We start from the raw sequence: 17,604 nt of genomic DNA, 5'->3' as shown, positions 1-17,604 counted from the left end.
TTTTTCTAAATGTATGGCTGTTTACATTTTTAACTCATTCACTGGCATTCCTGAATGTATTCATGATTTGAAAATATGACGTGGAGGGCCATTCCCGAATATTTCGGGTTTTAATTTTTCTTGCGGGCGGGAGGTTGCCAATATGGCGCCGGTCAGACCTTTGGCAATATTTGTTCCCTTCCACGAGGGGGCAGCATTTGCCTTTTGTACAGCCGCCCCCACTTGCACCTCATGTTACTCCAGATCCATATAATTTAGGAATTAACAATTTTTTTTCTGATGAAAGAAAAGAGTCTAATATTTCTTATCCTGCATTAAATGTTTATGTTGTCCTAAAAGTCAATATTCTGTGGGTCCTGCAATTTGAGTGAAAATGACAAAAACCCTGCCAATGGAGTGCACACAATTTAGCAAATTGTCTGGCAGTGAATGAGTTAACAATTGTACCCAACTCAAGTTTCTTCACCAGATACACTGTTACATATGTGTGCATGTTAGAGGACGACCAGAAAGAGAAGTCGCTGTCCCACCACACCATTCAACAGCTTATCATCGAAAAAGATCAGGCCTGTGCCGACCTCAACTCTGTAGAAAAATCTCTGGCTGACCTCTTCCGACGCTATGAGAAGATGAAAGAAGTGCTTGAGGGTTTCCGCAAGGTAATGAAAATACCACGACGATCCTTGTCGGTGAATGAATAGCTTGAAAAACCAAATCAATTGAAGGAAATGATCGACTGTGTCACTGTAGAATGAAGACGTGTTGAAGAAATGCGCTCAAGAGTATCTGTGCAGAGTTCGCAAAGAGGAACAGCGCTACCAAGCTCTGAAGATTCATGCAGAGGAGAAGCTAGACAAGTAAAGCCAGTTTGTCAATTTGACTTGAGAATCAAACAGTGTATTTTTATTGTCTTTTCGTGTTGATCTCGGAGCTGCGAGCAACATGTTGCACTTGCTGGTGTCATTAGTGAGAACCGCATCAAAAGTATAACAAAAGCACAGCCAAGGTTTGAAGACTTGAACCTCTAAAATGCTTTTGATTCCAACAAGTTAACTTATTTTCGCATCAGCACGCAATAATATACAGTGATACCTCGGCTTACGAACGCTATAGCTCACGAACTTTTCTGCTTACGAACATTAAATTTGCGAGAATATAATCTTGGCATACAAAGTAGTTTTCGGCGGACAAACCAAACCACACAGCGCCACGGTGGCTGGTGGACTAGTTTTCGGCGGATGAACACCAAACCACACGGTCGAACAGCGCCACGTTGGCTGGCGGACTAGTTTTCCACACCCCAGTGCAGATGTGGTTTGTTACCGAGTGGAGTACATTTGCTATTACGCTACCGAAAAAGATCCTACCACAGGCTAGTGTTAAGCCAAAGAGGACACAAAAGAAAATTTCGGTCGAGCAGAAGAAGGAAATCATCGAAAAACATGAACGAGGTGTACGTTTGTGTGACTTAGCGTCCCAGTACCGGTATGCTAAGTCGACCATTGCTACGTGTGGCTAAGGGTGTTTCTCTGTGTCTAAGCAACGGTCTCAGGCAATAGAAGACGTTGAAAAACGTCTTTTGTTTTGGATTAACGTAAAGCAGCTAGCAGGGGACCGTGTTAGTGAGGGTGTTATCGCAGAGAAAGCACGGCAACTTCACTCGAATATCGTCAAGAGTCAACTACCTCAAAGACCATCACAAAGGTAAATAAAACAACTTTATTATATAGTACAGTTTATTTCTTTAATTACAATCCAATGGCACATTTATTATGCATAATGTATAATTTGTGTAGTTTTAAGTCTTATGTAGTAGAAAATTATGTTTTATGGGCAGCTGGGAACGGATTGTTCGAATTTTTAATGGTTTCTTATGGGAAATAAATGTTTGGCAGATGAACTGTTTACCTTACACACACTATCTGGGAACCAATTAAGTTCGTAAACTGAGGTATCACTGTATTTCCTGAACCGTTTCCAAACCTGGGACTTGGACTCACGCTCGGACATCTACAAAGGTGCCTTGTGTGTTTCTAGGGCCAATGCAGAAATAGCTCAAGTGAGGGCCAAGTCCAAGCAGGAGCAAGCTGCCCACCAAGCCAGTCTGAGGAAGGAGCAGATGAAAGTGGACTCTCTGGAGCGCACGTTGGAGCAAAAGGTCAGTTGGATCAGCACTTTATGGAGTCACCAAATCAGATTTGGTGACTCCATTGCAAGAGTGAAGTCAAATGTCATGGGTGCACGAAGGCCAATGTTGTTGAAGAATGATCTTTCAAATGTTCGATTACTTCAGATTATACAAATATTTGAAGTTTGTATTATCTAACATGGATATTTCTCTGTAAAACTTTTTTTCCAGAACAAAGAAATTGAAGAGCTCACGAAGATTTGCGATGAGTTAATAGCCAAGATGGGCAAGTGCTAACACTCACATGTGAACGCAATAGTTGTGTTGGAGGAAAACAAATACTTGGATAGACTCTTCAAGCCACACTGGTCTTATAGCAAATTTCCTACTGACTTTGTGTAAACAGGACGCGCACAGATGGCTTACTTTTCGCCACGCTGTATATTTTTGTATGTGTCACTGTTCTGTACTGTATCAAGGGTCTTAGTTGGTGTTTTAGAAACTGCACCATTGTCATTCATTTGTATAACAGTGTGTGTACGTGCGTGCGTATATTAACGAAGATTGGTTGTGGGTTTTATCGTTATGATGTTGCCATGACAGCCACTGAGGAAGAAGACTGTTTACCCACTTCTCTGAATGCCTTCTCCTACAACAGAAAATGAAAAAAGGAGCAACAGCCCATTTTATAGTCGGATATAGCGCTAAGAGAATAAAAATAATCACTGTAGCTTATTGCATGCAAGAAAAGAAATCGTGTCCATTATGTATGAAATGTAGAAAATGTTAATTATGGAACAGACGTTTTATGTGCTCCCTATGTAAAACACGGATAATTATTGATTTGTCTGAGTTTGTATATTTGTGGGAACGGTAGCCTATTGTGGTTCCCTCGCGTGACCTTGTAATTTGTAGATATTTGTCATAGCTGTCTTGATGGGACTTTATTTTTCTTAGTTTATTTTGATATAAACCAAACTACTCGTGACTGTATTCAGGTGTGCCCCAGTTTGGGTTGTTGTGTCACACTGATGAGTAACATGTCTGCACAGCTGCTGTACAGTGTCTGCTTACAAAGTGCAATAAACACTATTCTGTAAATTTCAGTTAAACAGTATGCTTCTGCACCAAAAATGTAACTTATTTTAAGGATTTTAACACGCCTTAACCTTTTGTTCCAATGCCAGTAATTATGAAGGGCTCTGTATCTCAATAAAAAAAAATTCTGCAGCAAGATTTGTAAAAAAAGGTTTGGATAAAAGTATGTTAAAATACTTGGTTTCATTAAATAATTGGTTAATTATAATACAATGTATGGGTGGTTAGGAAAACAATGCAATATTATTAAATGTTGGGTTAAGTCTAACTAAAATAAATAAACAATATTTTATTTTTAAAGCAAACTTTTTTCTATACACATTGTACTATTTATTTTTCCACATCCATGAATGACCTTCCTCACTTGACCATTTATTTTATTTAATTTTTGTCTTTTGTCTTACATCCATTTTATGCTGCACTAAAAATCTGAGTTACGGAATTTACATTTCACTGTCCAATGGCAAGAAAATCAAATTTCTCCGTGACCTAAAATACGGAATCAGGCAAAAATGACACATTTGTAGGTTAAATAAAAGGCAAATAAGTAAGAAAAAAAAAAAACGTTTTATGACCACTGGGTGGTGCTGTCGTTTCAAACGCAGAACACTCGAGTTCAGGTTCCGGTTCATTTCCGTTCTGTTTCATTGTTGTGGCAAGTATTTAAGTCCATTTGGAACCGATATGGATCGAACCCCGACCAGATCTCACTGGAACGAAAGCTTTCCTTCCCCGCCTTCGGGTTGGGCTCGCACACCCTCCAGAGGCGATGGACATTATGGCGGTGCTTCTGCTCGGGGCTACCACACATACTCGCCCAATTCCCCGACATATTCGCCTGGTTTTACCCGTGGACATCGAGGAGGTTCGCCAGGAAGGTACGGTGGTGTAGGACGAGGCTATGCAGGGTCACCGGCTAGTTACGGCAGCGGTGGCCGGAATTTCGGAGAGAAGCAACGAAGGGGAAACAGTTACGGAAGGCGAGGGAACTTCAGTCCATCGGCTATGAATGTGCAGGTAACACAAAACAGGGACATGGTGCCCGCCGTCTTCCGAGGAATCCGACGGAATGAAATGACAACATATGCGAGGCTTTCAAACCAAAATATGATTTACCTCTGTACTGGCAATATAAAAACACAATGGATTATCTTCAAAATTGTAGGAGACGATCGACCTCATACCTGGGTAGACTGTTGTAGAAGCGAGAAACGAAGCCACCAGCGGCCATTTTACGTTGCCACGAGCACAGTAGCCCCAACTCGAATACATTGATGACGCTGCAGTATTTTCATATTATTTGAGGTCTCTCCGGTATAAAGTGTCCCTTGTGTATTTGCACCAATAAATTGGAGAGATGTTTTATTAATGCGAATTTAAATGTTCTCATAAAAGCGATATCAGAATATTCAGAAGCACAACCGGTAAATTGAAAACAAATATTGTACCCAGATAATATAATACAAGTCTTCAATTGGGCGCTTTCCCATTGTGTGTCTTGTCTGTCAGTATGCGTGTGTGTGTGTTATGATTTAAATTGACTGTCTTTCCACACTAATGAAGAGTTGAATCAAATTTTATGATCATTGAATGCAGAAATCAATCATACATGTGTGTGACTAAAGTGCTTTCTTTGTTTGTCTTTCCAGAGTGAGTCTTCTGGCCCGATCGAGAGATACTTTAGTCCATCCATGTTGGAGGATCCTTGGGCAGCACTGCAGCCAAAACACACTGAAACACCACCAATCCCAAAACAGGATCAATATCAGATAACAGCAAATAGCAGGGAGATACCAGATTAATGCAAGAATCATTCAGTTTACCGGGTGTGTCGACATTTTATATCGGGTTAGTTCTATGCGCTGTTCTGAGATTCTGTGTGTTATTTTTGGTGAACAAAATGCCACATTTTCCTTCTTTATCAGTATGAGAAACAATTATTTCCATGTTTCTTTGTTCTGTATGTAAAGTACAGATAATGTACAGATTTTTTTTTGTCAAATGGTGCAGCTTTTCCGAATGCAAAAAATAGGCTGGTTGGATATTTTGCACACTTACCGGTATGTGTTGCAATTGCACATATACATATTTTATTTTGGGAAAACCATGTATTTGTAATGAACATGATTATTATTAAATGGATCTAAAACAAACATTTTTCTGAGCATGTATCGAGTTAATTTCCTGACTTGCAAACATTCGAGCTCCGAACAATGGTACATCCGAACATTTTTGCGGGTATGTCTTAAAATATTGATGCTGTAAATTAGATTTGGTATTGCGTGCCTTTTTCCATCGCTTGCGATTGGCTACGTAATGTACTTCACACACGCACAAAGACACATTGGAGGTTTCAAGGGCTGGATATTTACGCGACGGACATCAAGGCTGACTAATCAGCGACAGGTTCAGGCCACCAACAAGTTCAGGCCCCGATCCGCTGAGCTCGCTTACAATTGGCTGCGTAGAGTATGTGGGCTTCATGAAGTGTGCAAATTAATGGCTGTTGGCAAGTAAATCAGTAATTACGTGCCAGCAGCTTCAGTAATGGCTTACTGAAGACCCAAGTATATATTTTGTCGTACTACAGTAGGTGTGAATTTATTTTATGACTGTTAGAGCGTCTGTGTTTTATACTTCCCCCATTTAGTGTTTGACTTAAACATAGTGTACGTTCCACACAAAATATAGCACTGAGGCAACTTACAACCAAATTCACCTTACGAACGACCGCTCGGAACGTATCTTGTTCGTTAGGTGTCATAGAAACTTAATGAGTTAAGATAGATGCACTCTTTAGTGGTCAGCCACAGTTTAAGGAGGGATGAAGTAAGCATGAGACATGAGGATGTGTTATCGTGAATGAAAACTCCATGATAGAGAATCAGAATCAGAAAACCTTTATTCGTCCCAATGAAGAAATTTGCAGTCCACTGCAATTTCGCAACTACACGTACACGAACTGTCCAACCACTCTCGCTCGCCCCCACCCACCAATGCTCTTATTCCCCATTGTGTAGAGAACACTGCCCTCTAGCGGTGTTATATGGTTACAGTTAGTACTACAAATAAAACAACAAATGGGCGTGGCTACAAGAAAGATGCTCAAACTGCACGCAGTGTCCGTTTGAGGAGATAACAGTAACAAGAAAGTCAGAACAGAAGGGGACCTATTGAGGGTCTGATAATCGTGTCTGCATCATATTAGCTTGTCTGACAGATCAGATTAAGTTTTGTAAGACTCAGTGGTAGATTCTAAGGTGCTTTTCGTCTGCTTTACGTTGACGCGGCACCACCATGAGAGCTTTGTTGTCCTGTTTGTTGAGTTTGATTTCCGTAGTCATGCTCACATCATATGGTAAGTTTTTCTTGAAGTCTCATGTCTTTTTCTAACGTTGTTGTACCTCATGATTGATTTAGTTATCCACAGTTTTGTTGCCTTCTGGCGATGAGTCTGGTTTTGTTTTCTTTAATCTTCTAGAATGTAGGCATGAGTCCAAAATGCACTGCATATACTATTTACATTCAAAACATAACAGTTAAATGATAATGAACTATATGGAATGCTGCAAAACTATGTATATGCTCGAGCACATACTATAAACATGCAAAACACAATCAGATGTGCTATTTTTGTGTCTGTTTAGCACATGGCATGCAATCCCAGCATCTAATCCCTTAACAGGACTGCAAGATAATGCTTTTATCATGTGTGTAGAGAGCTTGGGGCAGTAATGCAGTAATGGTGCATGAATATGCTGAGTAGAACACCTGCACATTACTTGTTGTAACTCATCTTCACACATAAATGTCACAATATAGTAGGTCTAAATGCTAAAATAAAGATTTTCTTTGAATGCTGTATAATTGATGATTTGAAAATGCAAACACTAGCAAGGATTTATTGAAACAAAGTGTTGTACATCGACATTGATCTGTTTCCTAATTATTGTGAGAAATAATGAACATAGCCAATGTCTCAAAACAATGCCATTCATATAAACATACGGTGGCAGCAGTATTAAATGTCATTTGGACAAATTTGTTATTTCCGAAGTGTGTTGCCCTCCTCATTCATAGTCAATACTCAAAAAGCAGCTCTCCGTTTTAAAAATATTGACAACCCTGCTTTCGACAACTGTAGTACAAGGAGGTTTACACATCAAATTTAAAAAAGGGGCAGAAAGGGGTCGCATTCTTATTGACCTCAAAGGAGGGAAAAAACATTAAGCAGATGTGAGGGTCGACACTACTACTTGACAAGATTTTATCGAAATAGATGATTTATAAGCTAAGATCCCTAAAATATAGTACCAAGTTATTTATTGATTAAAAGTTTGATGATACAATTTGCTACACTGCCAAGGCTGTATTGACAAAGTATGCCCCATTCCCCTGTTGTATATCTTTATTTCTCGTTTCTCTTCCTCTTATTTTCACTTTTTTTCCTTCCCTTAGGATTTAAGGAATTAAAGTTGTTTTGACACTTTTACATCATCATTAAATTCACCACTTTCCCCACAGAGCGCTGGCAAGTACCGATCAGCCGAAAGGGAGGCGAACCGTTGCCTTACTGCTTTAACATTATCATTTTCACAATTGTCCACAATAATTGGGATTTATATTTAGATTCTTTTTGATTTTGCATTTAAAGCATGAATAGTAAGAACCACATTTAAAAAAATATTTTGAAGGTGTTTTCATTTTAATTTTCAATCCTTAGCAATTGCAGATATTAGCTATTAGCGAGCCAGCTCTGGCGCTGAGCCCTACAATTCAGTGTGTCAACGGATTTCTTTATTTTGGGAGGCGACTTGTAATTGATATGTTTTGGTTTCAATTTCTCCACTGTGAGACTAATAAAGGCATATCCAATCCAATTCAAATGAATGAAAATCTACTATCATTTTCATTCTTGGTTCAATAATATTTTTAGTCAGATTTGACAAGTCCTTAATCAATATGCTACGATCCAATACATTTTTAAAAGTATTCCTCCCTTTATTGTGTTTTCTCCAGCTATGGCTCTCCAATGTTACACGTGTATGGGCTCAAATAATGAAGACTGCAACCGCCAAGGCTCCCGAACATGTCCCAGCTACTCTGATGCCTGTGCCGTGGTGGTGGGCCAAAACAGTGAGTCCCATACTGACAGCGCGTCAGCCTTGTTAATTTTTTTCTATTCTTACCTTGGGTGCAAAAAATGTATTTGCTTATAATACATACATGCATGCATACATACATACACACACTCATATATACACACACACACACACACACACGCACGCACGCACGCACACACACACACACACACACACACACACACACACACACACACACACACACACACACACACACACACACACACACACACACACACACACGTACAGTGATACCTCGGTTCTCGACCATAATTCGTTCCAGGACCCTGTTCGAAAAGCGATTTTTTTTTCGAACACCGAAACCATCTCTTTGCTCCTGTCACTTGCGAGTTGACAGCGGGGCGCGGGGCTGCCTCTCCCAGCCGCCCTCCACCTGCTGTCAATTCTCCAATCACGGACACGGGGCATCGCGATTGATTGACTCATCTCGCCACCGTACCTGAACTCTTCCTTCGATGCGCGAGTGTATCCAGTCCGAGGTATTTTCCCTGTGTCCCATAAATTTATGTCATCTTCCGGGATTGCGTCATTTTGCACCCTCGTATGTCATTTGCTTTTTGGCGTAGTAAGCGGGTCGGATCACCCCCTGCCTTCTTACTCGCTGTGTTTTCTTTTATTTGTGAATAAACATCCTGCTTGGGTGGTACGTCTCTGCCGCCTGCTTTGGGATCCCAAACATTCCACTACGTTCCGCCGAGTCAGCTGCCGTCACTCTCGCTCGGAACGTGACAGCTACGGATGACGCGGATACAAGATGTTCTTTTCTCTTAAAATATCTATCCAATGACACTTGCTCTCACTCCCACAGCCACATCACTAGATTTCACAGCCTCATTATTCTTTAATATCGTACTGATCGTAGATTTCGCCATGCTGTATTCCCGAGCCAGATCAGACACTCGCACACCATCTTCATACTTTGCGATTATTTCTTTCTTAAATGCAATAGTTGTACACACTACTTTTCTTTTGTCACTTTTAGCAACACTTACTTACTTTGGAGGCATGATTAGGGGCTAAAACTCTTCGTACACCTATATTAAACGCTAGAGCAAAAGGCAGCACGTCCGCAAGCGACAACAGGTCACGGAGAGAGCGATACACCCGTACGCCGCTCAGCACCCCACCCTCTCGTACGCACTCACGCGTCGTATTGGCGTTCGAACACCGATTTGTTCGAACTGTGAGACGTTCGAAAACCGAGGTTCCACTGTACGTACGTACTACATACATACATACATGCATACATACATACATACATACATACATGCATGCATGCATGCATGCATACATACATACATACATACATACATACATACATACATACATACATACATGAATGCATGCATACATATATACCAGCGGAGGCGCGTCAGGGCCTGCGAGGCCTTCTCTATCTGAATCACAGACTGATGCTAATTATATTTGCCCATGAATTCTTAATAAATAATTCCAAATAATCTTTCAGCTTCCTTTCATTACTTTTCCCCTGTTGCACTGCTTCCAGACATGTGTTTTCATATTTAAGCATTTAACCAATCACATTTCAGCCTTCACTTGTTACTAGTGTCAGAAAACTACCTGGACACCTTCAAATCAGTTCTGCAGGTCCTGTAGCATAAAATACGTGTCGAAAAAACTGTTGCTTTAACAAATTGAAAGGGGCTTATACACTAATTTTATTATTATTATTATTATTATTATTATTATTATTATTATTATTATTATTATTATTAGATTTTCGAGTTGGCAACACCAAGGCCTTCTCGCAGCTCTTACATCCTGGATAACAATACCCTCTAGTGGACTTGTAGTAAATCACACCACACTTTTTATATGAGTCAGTCGCAGATGTAGCTGCAGTCAAGGTTCTAGAGTCATAATATAGTTATTAAGGGTGGATTGATCCAGACATCGCCCTACTGAAGGCCAAGGTGTGAAATGCACGGCTCGCCACTGCAACCTTGTAAGGTGTTTTTAGGCCGAAAAAAAACAAATGTTTACCAGGGCAGTTTGAGCCTGAAAAAAACAACAACTATATTACGGTGTTTTACATGTATAGTAAGGCGTTTTCAGCCGGAAAAAAAGATAATGTATTCTTAGCCGTTTTTAGCCTGAAAAAAAAAACCCAGATCATGTATAGTATGCCTTTTTGGCCGCAAAAAATGACCACGTATTCTCAGGTGTTTTTATGCTGAAAAAAACGATCATGTATAGTAAGGTGTTTTTAGGCCAAAATAAATGACCAATAAGGCAGCAGGAATGGAACCCTTACTGCCTGCAGCCAAAGCGAGCAAGTATACCTCTACACTACAAGTGATGGTGACCTGTGGTGCACTTTATTCATATTTGACCACAACCATTAAAGGTTCAGCGCAAAATGAATCAAAGTGCTTAGAGTTGTTTTATGACAAATTACCATGCATGTTTCGAACCCACACTGCTCACAGCCAAAGGCGGAGAGTATACCACTAGTCTACAAGTGACTCTGACTTGCTGAGTACATTGGTCATGTTTGACGAGAAGTATGGAGGATTCCCAGGAAAAAGGAAGGGTTTGATCCTGCACCGCCTGCACCAAAATCAAGCGAATGTACGAGTACACCACCATTAACAATCATGAGTAGTGTTTTTCATCCACAAAAAACAATGTGTACTAAGGTGTTTTTAGCCCGAAAAGAAACAACCATGTATAGTAAGGCGTTTTTAGCCCGAAATAAACGACCATGTATCAAAAGGCATTTTTAGAAAAAAAACACGACCATGTATAGTAAGGCGTTTTTAGGCGAAATAAACAACCATGTATAGTAAGGCGTTTTTAGGCACAAAAAACGACCATATATAGCAAGGCGTTTTTAGGCACAAAAAACGACCATGAATAGCAAGGCGTTTTTAGCCCGAAATAAATGACCATGTATAGGAAGGCATTTTTAGACAAAAAAACGATCATGTATAGTAAGGCATTTTTAGCCGAAAAAAAACAACCATGTACAGTAAGGCATTTTTGGCGGGAAAAAAACGTCCATGTATAGTAAGGCATTTTTGGCGGAAAAAAACGACCATGTACAGTAAGGCATTTTTAGCCGAAAAAAACGACCATGTATAGTAAGGCATTTTTAGCCGAAAAAAACGACAATGTATAGTAAGGCATTTTTAGCCGAAAAAAAAAACGTCCATGTATAGTAAGGCATTTTTAGCGGAAAAAAACCACCATGTATAGTAAGGCATTTTTGGCCCAAAAAAAAACGAGCATGTATAATAAGGCATTTTTGGCGGAAAAAAACGACCATGTATAGTAAGGCATTTTTGGCGGAAAAAAACCACCATGTATAATAAGGCATTTTTGGCGGAAAAAAACGACCATGTATAGTAAGGCATTTTTGGCCAAAAAAACGACCATGTATAGTAAGGCATTTTTAGCCGAAAAAAACCACCATGTATAGTAAGGCATTTTTAGCCGGAAAAAAAACGTCCATGTATAGTAAGGCATTTTTAGCCGGAAAAAAAACGTCCATGTATAGTAAGGCATTTTTAGCCGAAAAAAACGACAATGTATAGTAAGGCATTTTTAGCTGAAAAAAACGACCACGTATAGTAAGGCATTTTTAGCCGAAAAAAAACGACAATGGTTAGTCAGGCATTTTTAGCCGAAAAAAAACGTCCATGTATAGTAAGGCATTTTTAGCCGAAAAAAAACGACCATGTATAGTAAGGCATTTTTGGCCGATAAAAACGACCATGTATAGTAAGGCATTTTTAGCTGAAAAAAACGACCATATATAGTAAGGCATTTTTGGCCGAAAAAAACGACCATGTATAGTAAGGCATTTTTTGCCGAAAAAAACGACCATGTATAGTAAGGCATTTTTGGCGAAAAAAAAACATCCATGTATAGTAAGGCATTTTTAGCCGAAAAAAACGACCATGTATAATAAGGCATTTTTGGCGGAAAAAAACAACCAAGTATAGTAAGGCATTTTTAGCCGAAAAAAACGACCATGTATAATAAGGCATTTTTGGCGGAAAAAAACGACCATGTATAGTAAGGCATTTTTAGCCGAAAAAAACGACAATGTATAGTAAGGCATTTTTAGCCGAAAAAAAACCGTCCATGTATAGTAAGGCATTTTTAGCCGAAAAAAACCACCATGTATAGTAAGGCATTTTTGGCCGATAAAAACGACCATGTATAGTAAGGCATTTTTAGCTGAAAAAAACGACCATATATAGTAAGGCATTTTTTGTCGAAAAAAACGACCATGTATAGTAAGGCATTTTTTGCTGAAAAAAACGACCATGTATAGTAAGGCATTTTTGGCGAAAAAAAACATCCATGTATAGTAAGGCATTTTTAGCCGAAAAAAAACGACCATGTATAATAAGGCATTTTTGGCGGAAAAAAACAACCATGTATAGTAAGGCATTTTTGGCCAAAAAAACGACCATGTATAGTAAGGCATTTTTAGCCGAAAAAAACGACAATGTATAGTAAGGCATTTTTAGCCGAAAAAAAAAACGTCCATGTATAGTAAGGCATTTTTAGCGGAAAAAAACCACCATGTATAGTAGCATTTTTGGCCCAAAAAAACGACCATGTATAGTAAGGCATTTTTAGCCGAAAAAAACAACAATGTATAGTAAGGCATTTTTAGGCGGAAAAAAACATCCATGTATAGTAAGGCATTTTTAGCCGAAAAAAACGACCATGTATAGCAAGGCGTTTTTAGGCACAAAAAACGACCATGAATAGCAAGGCGTTTTTAGCCCGAAATAAACGACCATGTACAGGAAGGCATTTTTAGCCGAAAAAAACGATCATGTATAGTAAGGCGTTTTTAACCGAAAAAAAAACAACGACCATGTATAGTAAGGCATTTTTAGTCGAAAATAAACGTCCATGTATAGTAAGGCATTTTTTGCCGAAAAAAAACGACAATGTATAGTAAGGCATTTTTAGCCGAAAAAAAAACGTCCATGTATAGTAAGGCATTTTTAGCCTAAAAAAACGACAATGTATAGTAAGGCATTTTTAGCCGAAAAAAACGACCATGTATAGTAAGGCATTTTTGGCCGAAAAAAAACGCAATGTATAATAAGGCATTTTTGGTGGAAAAAAAACATCCATGTATAGTAAGGCATTTTTAGCCCAAAAAAAACGACCATGTATAGTAAGGCATTTTTAGCCGAAAAAAAACAACAATGTATAGCAAGGCATTTTTGGCCGAAAAAAAAACGCAATGTATAGTAAGGCATTTTTAGCCGAAAAAAACGACCATGTATAGTAAGGCATTTTTAGCCGAAAAAAACGTCAATGTATAGTAAGGCATTTTTGGCCGATAAAAACGACCATGTATAGTAAGGCATTTTTAGCTGAAAAAAACGACCATGTATAGTAAGGCATTTTTGGCGCACCTGACGCAAATCCGAATGTGACAAAAATATTCTCGCTTGATTAATCCATCCGTTGATCGATATTTCACTGGTCATTTCCTGTGTTTGAATTCTCTGTTATCAGGTGGGGTGATGAAGTCCTGCTCCTACAAGTCTTTCTGCAGACAAGCTGACAGACAGAGCTACAAAGTTCACTGCTGCTATAGCAGCGACTGCAATTTCACAAGTGCCGCAGACAGTTTGCACCCACTCAGTTATTCCTTGTTTATTTTAACTTGTTTGTCCCTCTGCTTTTTCTGGTAGGCCTTGAAAACAAGAATTTTATCACGTCTTAAAACTGACTGCAGCTATAATATACTCTTCATCATCCTCACTGTCCGACCATTAAAATGCCATTGACAGATATATTTACAACACGTGTTGTTCTGAACTTTCCAAGCGCAGTTTGTTTAACGTGTGCCGGGTTGGATTATGCACACCACATACAATTTAAGCCATTAAGAAGCTCTCACGTGGCTATGGCTGATGCCTTTTCTTAAACCGAGAAAATGAGAAGGGAAGTGCTGAAATACCATCAAATAACATTTACCAGGTGTTCCCACCGGGATTGAAGTGGACAGCTAGACTGTTCGGCATGTTTCACAAGTGTTGCTAAAAATCAAATGGTGAGCCCAAGTTGTTTGGTGTACTATCACATCATCTACTCAAAGCAGTTTGATGAGCTATTTCGGAATGTGACGGGATAGTCGTTAGCACAAAATGAAAATCCACATACGCCTGAAACCAAAAATGTCGCACGGATGAAGCTTTTACACTCAGTGAGGGCCATAAATGCTGGAGATACAGTACACAAAACCGGATAGTGTATGTGCATCCATTGCCTTCGTCAATATTGTTTGTTGAAACATTACAAACTCAAAAATGTGATTACTGGGAAGACAATCAATAAAGCTAAGCTACAGATGCAAGAAGTCTCTAACTAACAAAATTATATATATACACTCACATACAAACACACACACACACACACACACACACACACACACACGCACACACACACACACACATACACACACACACACACAACATCTACCACACGCACACGAGATCTACTGATCGATGGATCAGTGCGGACTATTGTCGAATTGTACAAATATTAATTAAATGTACAATAAATGCTGTGTTCATATTTGCAACGTCTTCACAAATAAACAACACATGAACAATTATATTCATGGTGTCCTTTTTTTCTAATTATTTCTCAATTCCAGCAAAATGGAGGTACAGTATACAGATCAACAGTTAAAGGACAACCGACGTCTCCGGACATGTTGTGTCCATAATTTGTAAAATGGCTTCAAATGACTTCTACTGAGCGTATTTTACAAAGATTCCACCGCATATAGCTATATTTTACATTTTAAGACTCGCGCTGAATACTCCGGAAGTCTTGTTTTTGAGTTGGTAACGAGTCCGTACGTGACGTCACTAAAGGACCGTAAAAAAGACGCATTCTAGCGGTTCCATCACGTCAATATATTTTGCTGTACTTGTTTGGTCTGGGGACCCCGTGTCGCACTCAAAAGACGCCAGAAGGCCAGAAGAGGGCGTCCAAGCGCCATATAAGGAATTTATCATCCTGTGGAAACGGAGGTGGCCACACGAGGTCGCCATTTTGTGCCTCTTTTTTTGGTTGAGAGATTTACCCCCAATGTTGCCTCAAAATGGCACAAATAAATTCTTTAATCGATTGCAAACATGTATGTTTTCCTCTTCAGAACTATTTGAATCATATTCATCACTGGATGTGTAACAAGAAAGCATATTCTCTGAATCTGAAGCCATTGTTTTGATTCACTAGCAATGCTAGACGTCTTGGCGTGACGTCACGAACTGGGGGCGGGACTTTCTGAAAATGCCCAATTCGCAGCTCAATTTTTTTGCAGATTTTGGACACTTTAAGTCATTTTTATTGGTGTTTTGCATTTGACTAAAAATATCATACTGCGTGTTTTGGGTATTTTAGATGCTATAAAACATTTTTTTCTGATGTCAGTTAAAAAACAAAAAAGTAACATTGGTTGTCCTTTAAATGTAAACTTCAATGCGTTGTTATCCAATGTTTAGATGTTCCTGCAGGTAACGATTAACAGCTGGGTTATGTTTCCATTGAACTATTTAAAATCAAATTGGTGAACACACTGAAAGGCAAAATAAACCCACTTTTAAATAACTGAAACAGAACAGATTAGTTAAAATGAATTGTAATCCATTCCAACACTGAAATGCTTTTCAAGATTTACTGTACAACATATAAAAGATAAATATTTTTTAAACGTTTAAAAAATAATACAGAGAGAAATGGGCATAACAATGCTGCAACAATGCAAGAAAGAGCTGTGCGTTTTTCAATCCGAGTTTCACATAAGGACCACTGGGAGTCAGTCTAACCCCACTTAACTTCTACATGCAGGCTCCAACCGACCTTGCAGTTCCAATTCCAACTGACCATTGTGTCTTCGCAGTTACTTGTTGATAATGTCACTGGTGATATTTCATGTTCGACAGTTTACTTGATTTACACTCTGAATTCATTTCCTTTGACTGCTTGAGGGGTTCAGTTTTGATGTTGTTACAGTCATGGATCAGTCAATTGTTGGAGCATCACAATTCCGGTGAATTGAATCAGCATAACTGTACTTCAGTACCTCATCGTGGACAAATAGTGCAACCTTCATTTTAAAACAGTTCTTCGAACTGTCAAGAATGGAAATTTAAGGGAATATGGGCGAGCTTTGACAGCAAGAGATTACAACTACCAGTTGGTTAGAGAGGTAACTACACATGAACTGTAGTATTTCCACTACTTGGCCTCACAAACTATACACAATGTTCACACTACTGCAGGAGTAAGCCGTCTAGTTGTAGGCTAACAAGGCCTTCTCTGATGTCTCAATGATATATCAAAAGTCCTGACCTACATTTCCAAACTAAATTAGAATTTTTACATGAAACTATGTAAAATTATTCCAAAATCTACTCTCAGCCATTCTTTGTAAACTAAAGAGAAAAAATGGTATCCATTGAAAGGCAGATATATAAATGGAACAAATGGCTAAAGCACATCGAAAAATTGAAGCATGCACATGGTTACAATGTCAGTATTTTATGACCCATGTACAGTATGTCTTCTAGCCAAAGGTCATCACCGTAGCAGGTGTGCTGTTTCGATCGGAATAGGTTTTATCCCCAAATCTCAGTCACCCGAAGACATTATCACCACAAATCCCGCCGACTGCCCTTTAAGGAATTGGAAAAAATGAAAGAGGAAATAAACCCAACACATTTCATCTTTCTGCCTGCGTAAAGCACTGGTTTATAGACTTGGCCAATTTGTGATTATCATTAACATATATGGAAAGGGGTTGAAAATACAGCATTCATTAGGGGTGCGCCTTGTACAGTACAACAGAAAATGTGGTACAGTAAAGTCTCGTTATATCGATATTCAAGGGAGTCCGAAAAAATATTGATATAACCGGGACTATCGATATATCCGACCCTGTTTGCATGTAATTTTCTCTGAGCGTGCATAGAAATAGTATCGATATAACCGGGACTATCGATATATCCGATATCGATATAACGAGACTTTACTGTAACACATATTTGAGTGTGTTCTAATAGAGAGAATATTACACAAATGACAAAGATGGATTGCTCTCCTTACTTAAGGTACGCAAACAAAATTAATATTCATAATCACTTCTCCTCAATCTGACTTTACAATATGCACTCCCTCAAAAAACGACTTCATGAGTTATAT

The 17,604-nt window shown here is 39.0% G+C and overlaps 2 protein-coding genes and 1 long non-coding RNA gene across 9 annotated transcripts in view; all 3 read left to right on the top strand.

The window, feature by feature from the left end:
* The window catches only part of tacc2 (transforming, acidic coiled-coil containing protein 2), a 39,376-nt gene extending 36,014 nt beyond the window's left edge, over positions 1-3,362 (top strand). For all 7 annotated transcript variants that reach the window (XM_089012514.1, XM_089012513.1, XM_089012512.1 and 4 more), the window contains 4 exons: positions 499-659; positions 751-857; positions 2,038-2,158; positions 2,360-3,362. In XM_089012514.1, coding sequence (XP_088868640.1) covers positions 499-659; positions 751-857; positions 2,038-2,158; positions 2,360-2,425 — 455 coding nt within the window. In that variant the 3' untranslated portion in view covers positions 2,426-3,362. The remainder of the gene's footprint in view (positions 1-498; positions 660-750; positions 858-2,037; positions 2,159-2,359) is intronic.
* A 470-nt stretch (positions 3,363-3,832) lies between these two features.
* Positions 3,833-5,379, top strand: mplkip (M-phase specific PLK1 interacting protein). Its single transcript, XM_089012519.1, has 2 exons — positions 3,833-4,243; positions 4,876-5,379. Exons 1-2 carry the CDS (start codon positions 3,911-3,913, stop codon positions 5,026-5,028), a joined length of 486 nt encoding a protein of 161 aa, XP_088868645.1. The 5' UTR covers positions 3,833-3,910; the 3' UTR covers positions 5,029-5,379.
* A 602-nt stretch (positions 5,380-5,981) lies between these two features.
* Positions 5,982-15,082, top strand: LOC148889476 (uncharacterized). Its single transcript, XR_016116955.1, has 3 exons — positions 5,982-6,584; positions 8,246-8,362; positions 13,903-15,082. It is a non-coding gene; the product is annotated as an uncharacterized LOC148889476 (long non-coding RNA).
* Positions 15,083-17,604: the final 2,522 nt, after the last annotated feature.

Source organism: Hippocampus bargibanti, linkage group LG13 (genome assembly GCF_051943395.1).
Source record: "Hippocampus bargibanti isolate YZ-2025 linkage group LG13, ASM5194339v1, whole genome shotgun sequence".
Classification (NCBI taxonomy): Eukaryota; Metazoa; Chordata; class Actinopteri; order Syngnathiformes; family Syngnathidae; genus Hippocampus; species Hippocampus bargibanti.
This window is presented reverse-complemented; position numbering and strand designations above follow the sequence as displayed.

Coding starts and splice junctions, on each gene's coding strand:
- mplkip (XM_089012519.1), top strand. CDS start 3,911: ATGGATCGAACCCCGACCAGATCTCACTGGAACGAAAGCTTTCCTTCC. Junction 4,244..4,875: donor CATCGGCTATGAATGTGCAG/GTAACACAAAAC, acceptor TTGTCTTTCCAG/AGTGAGTCTTCTGGCCCGAT.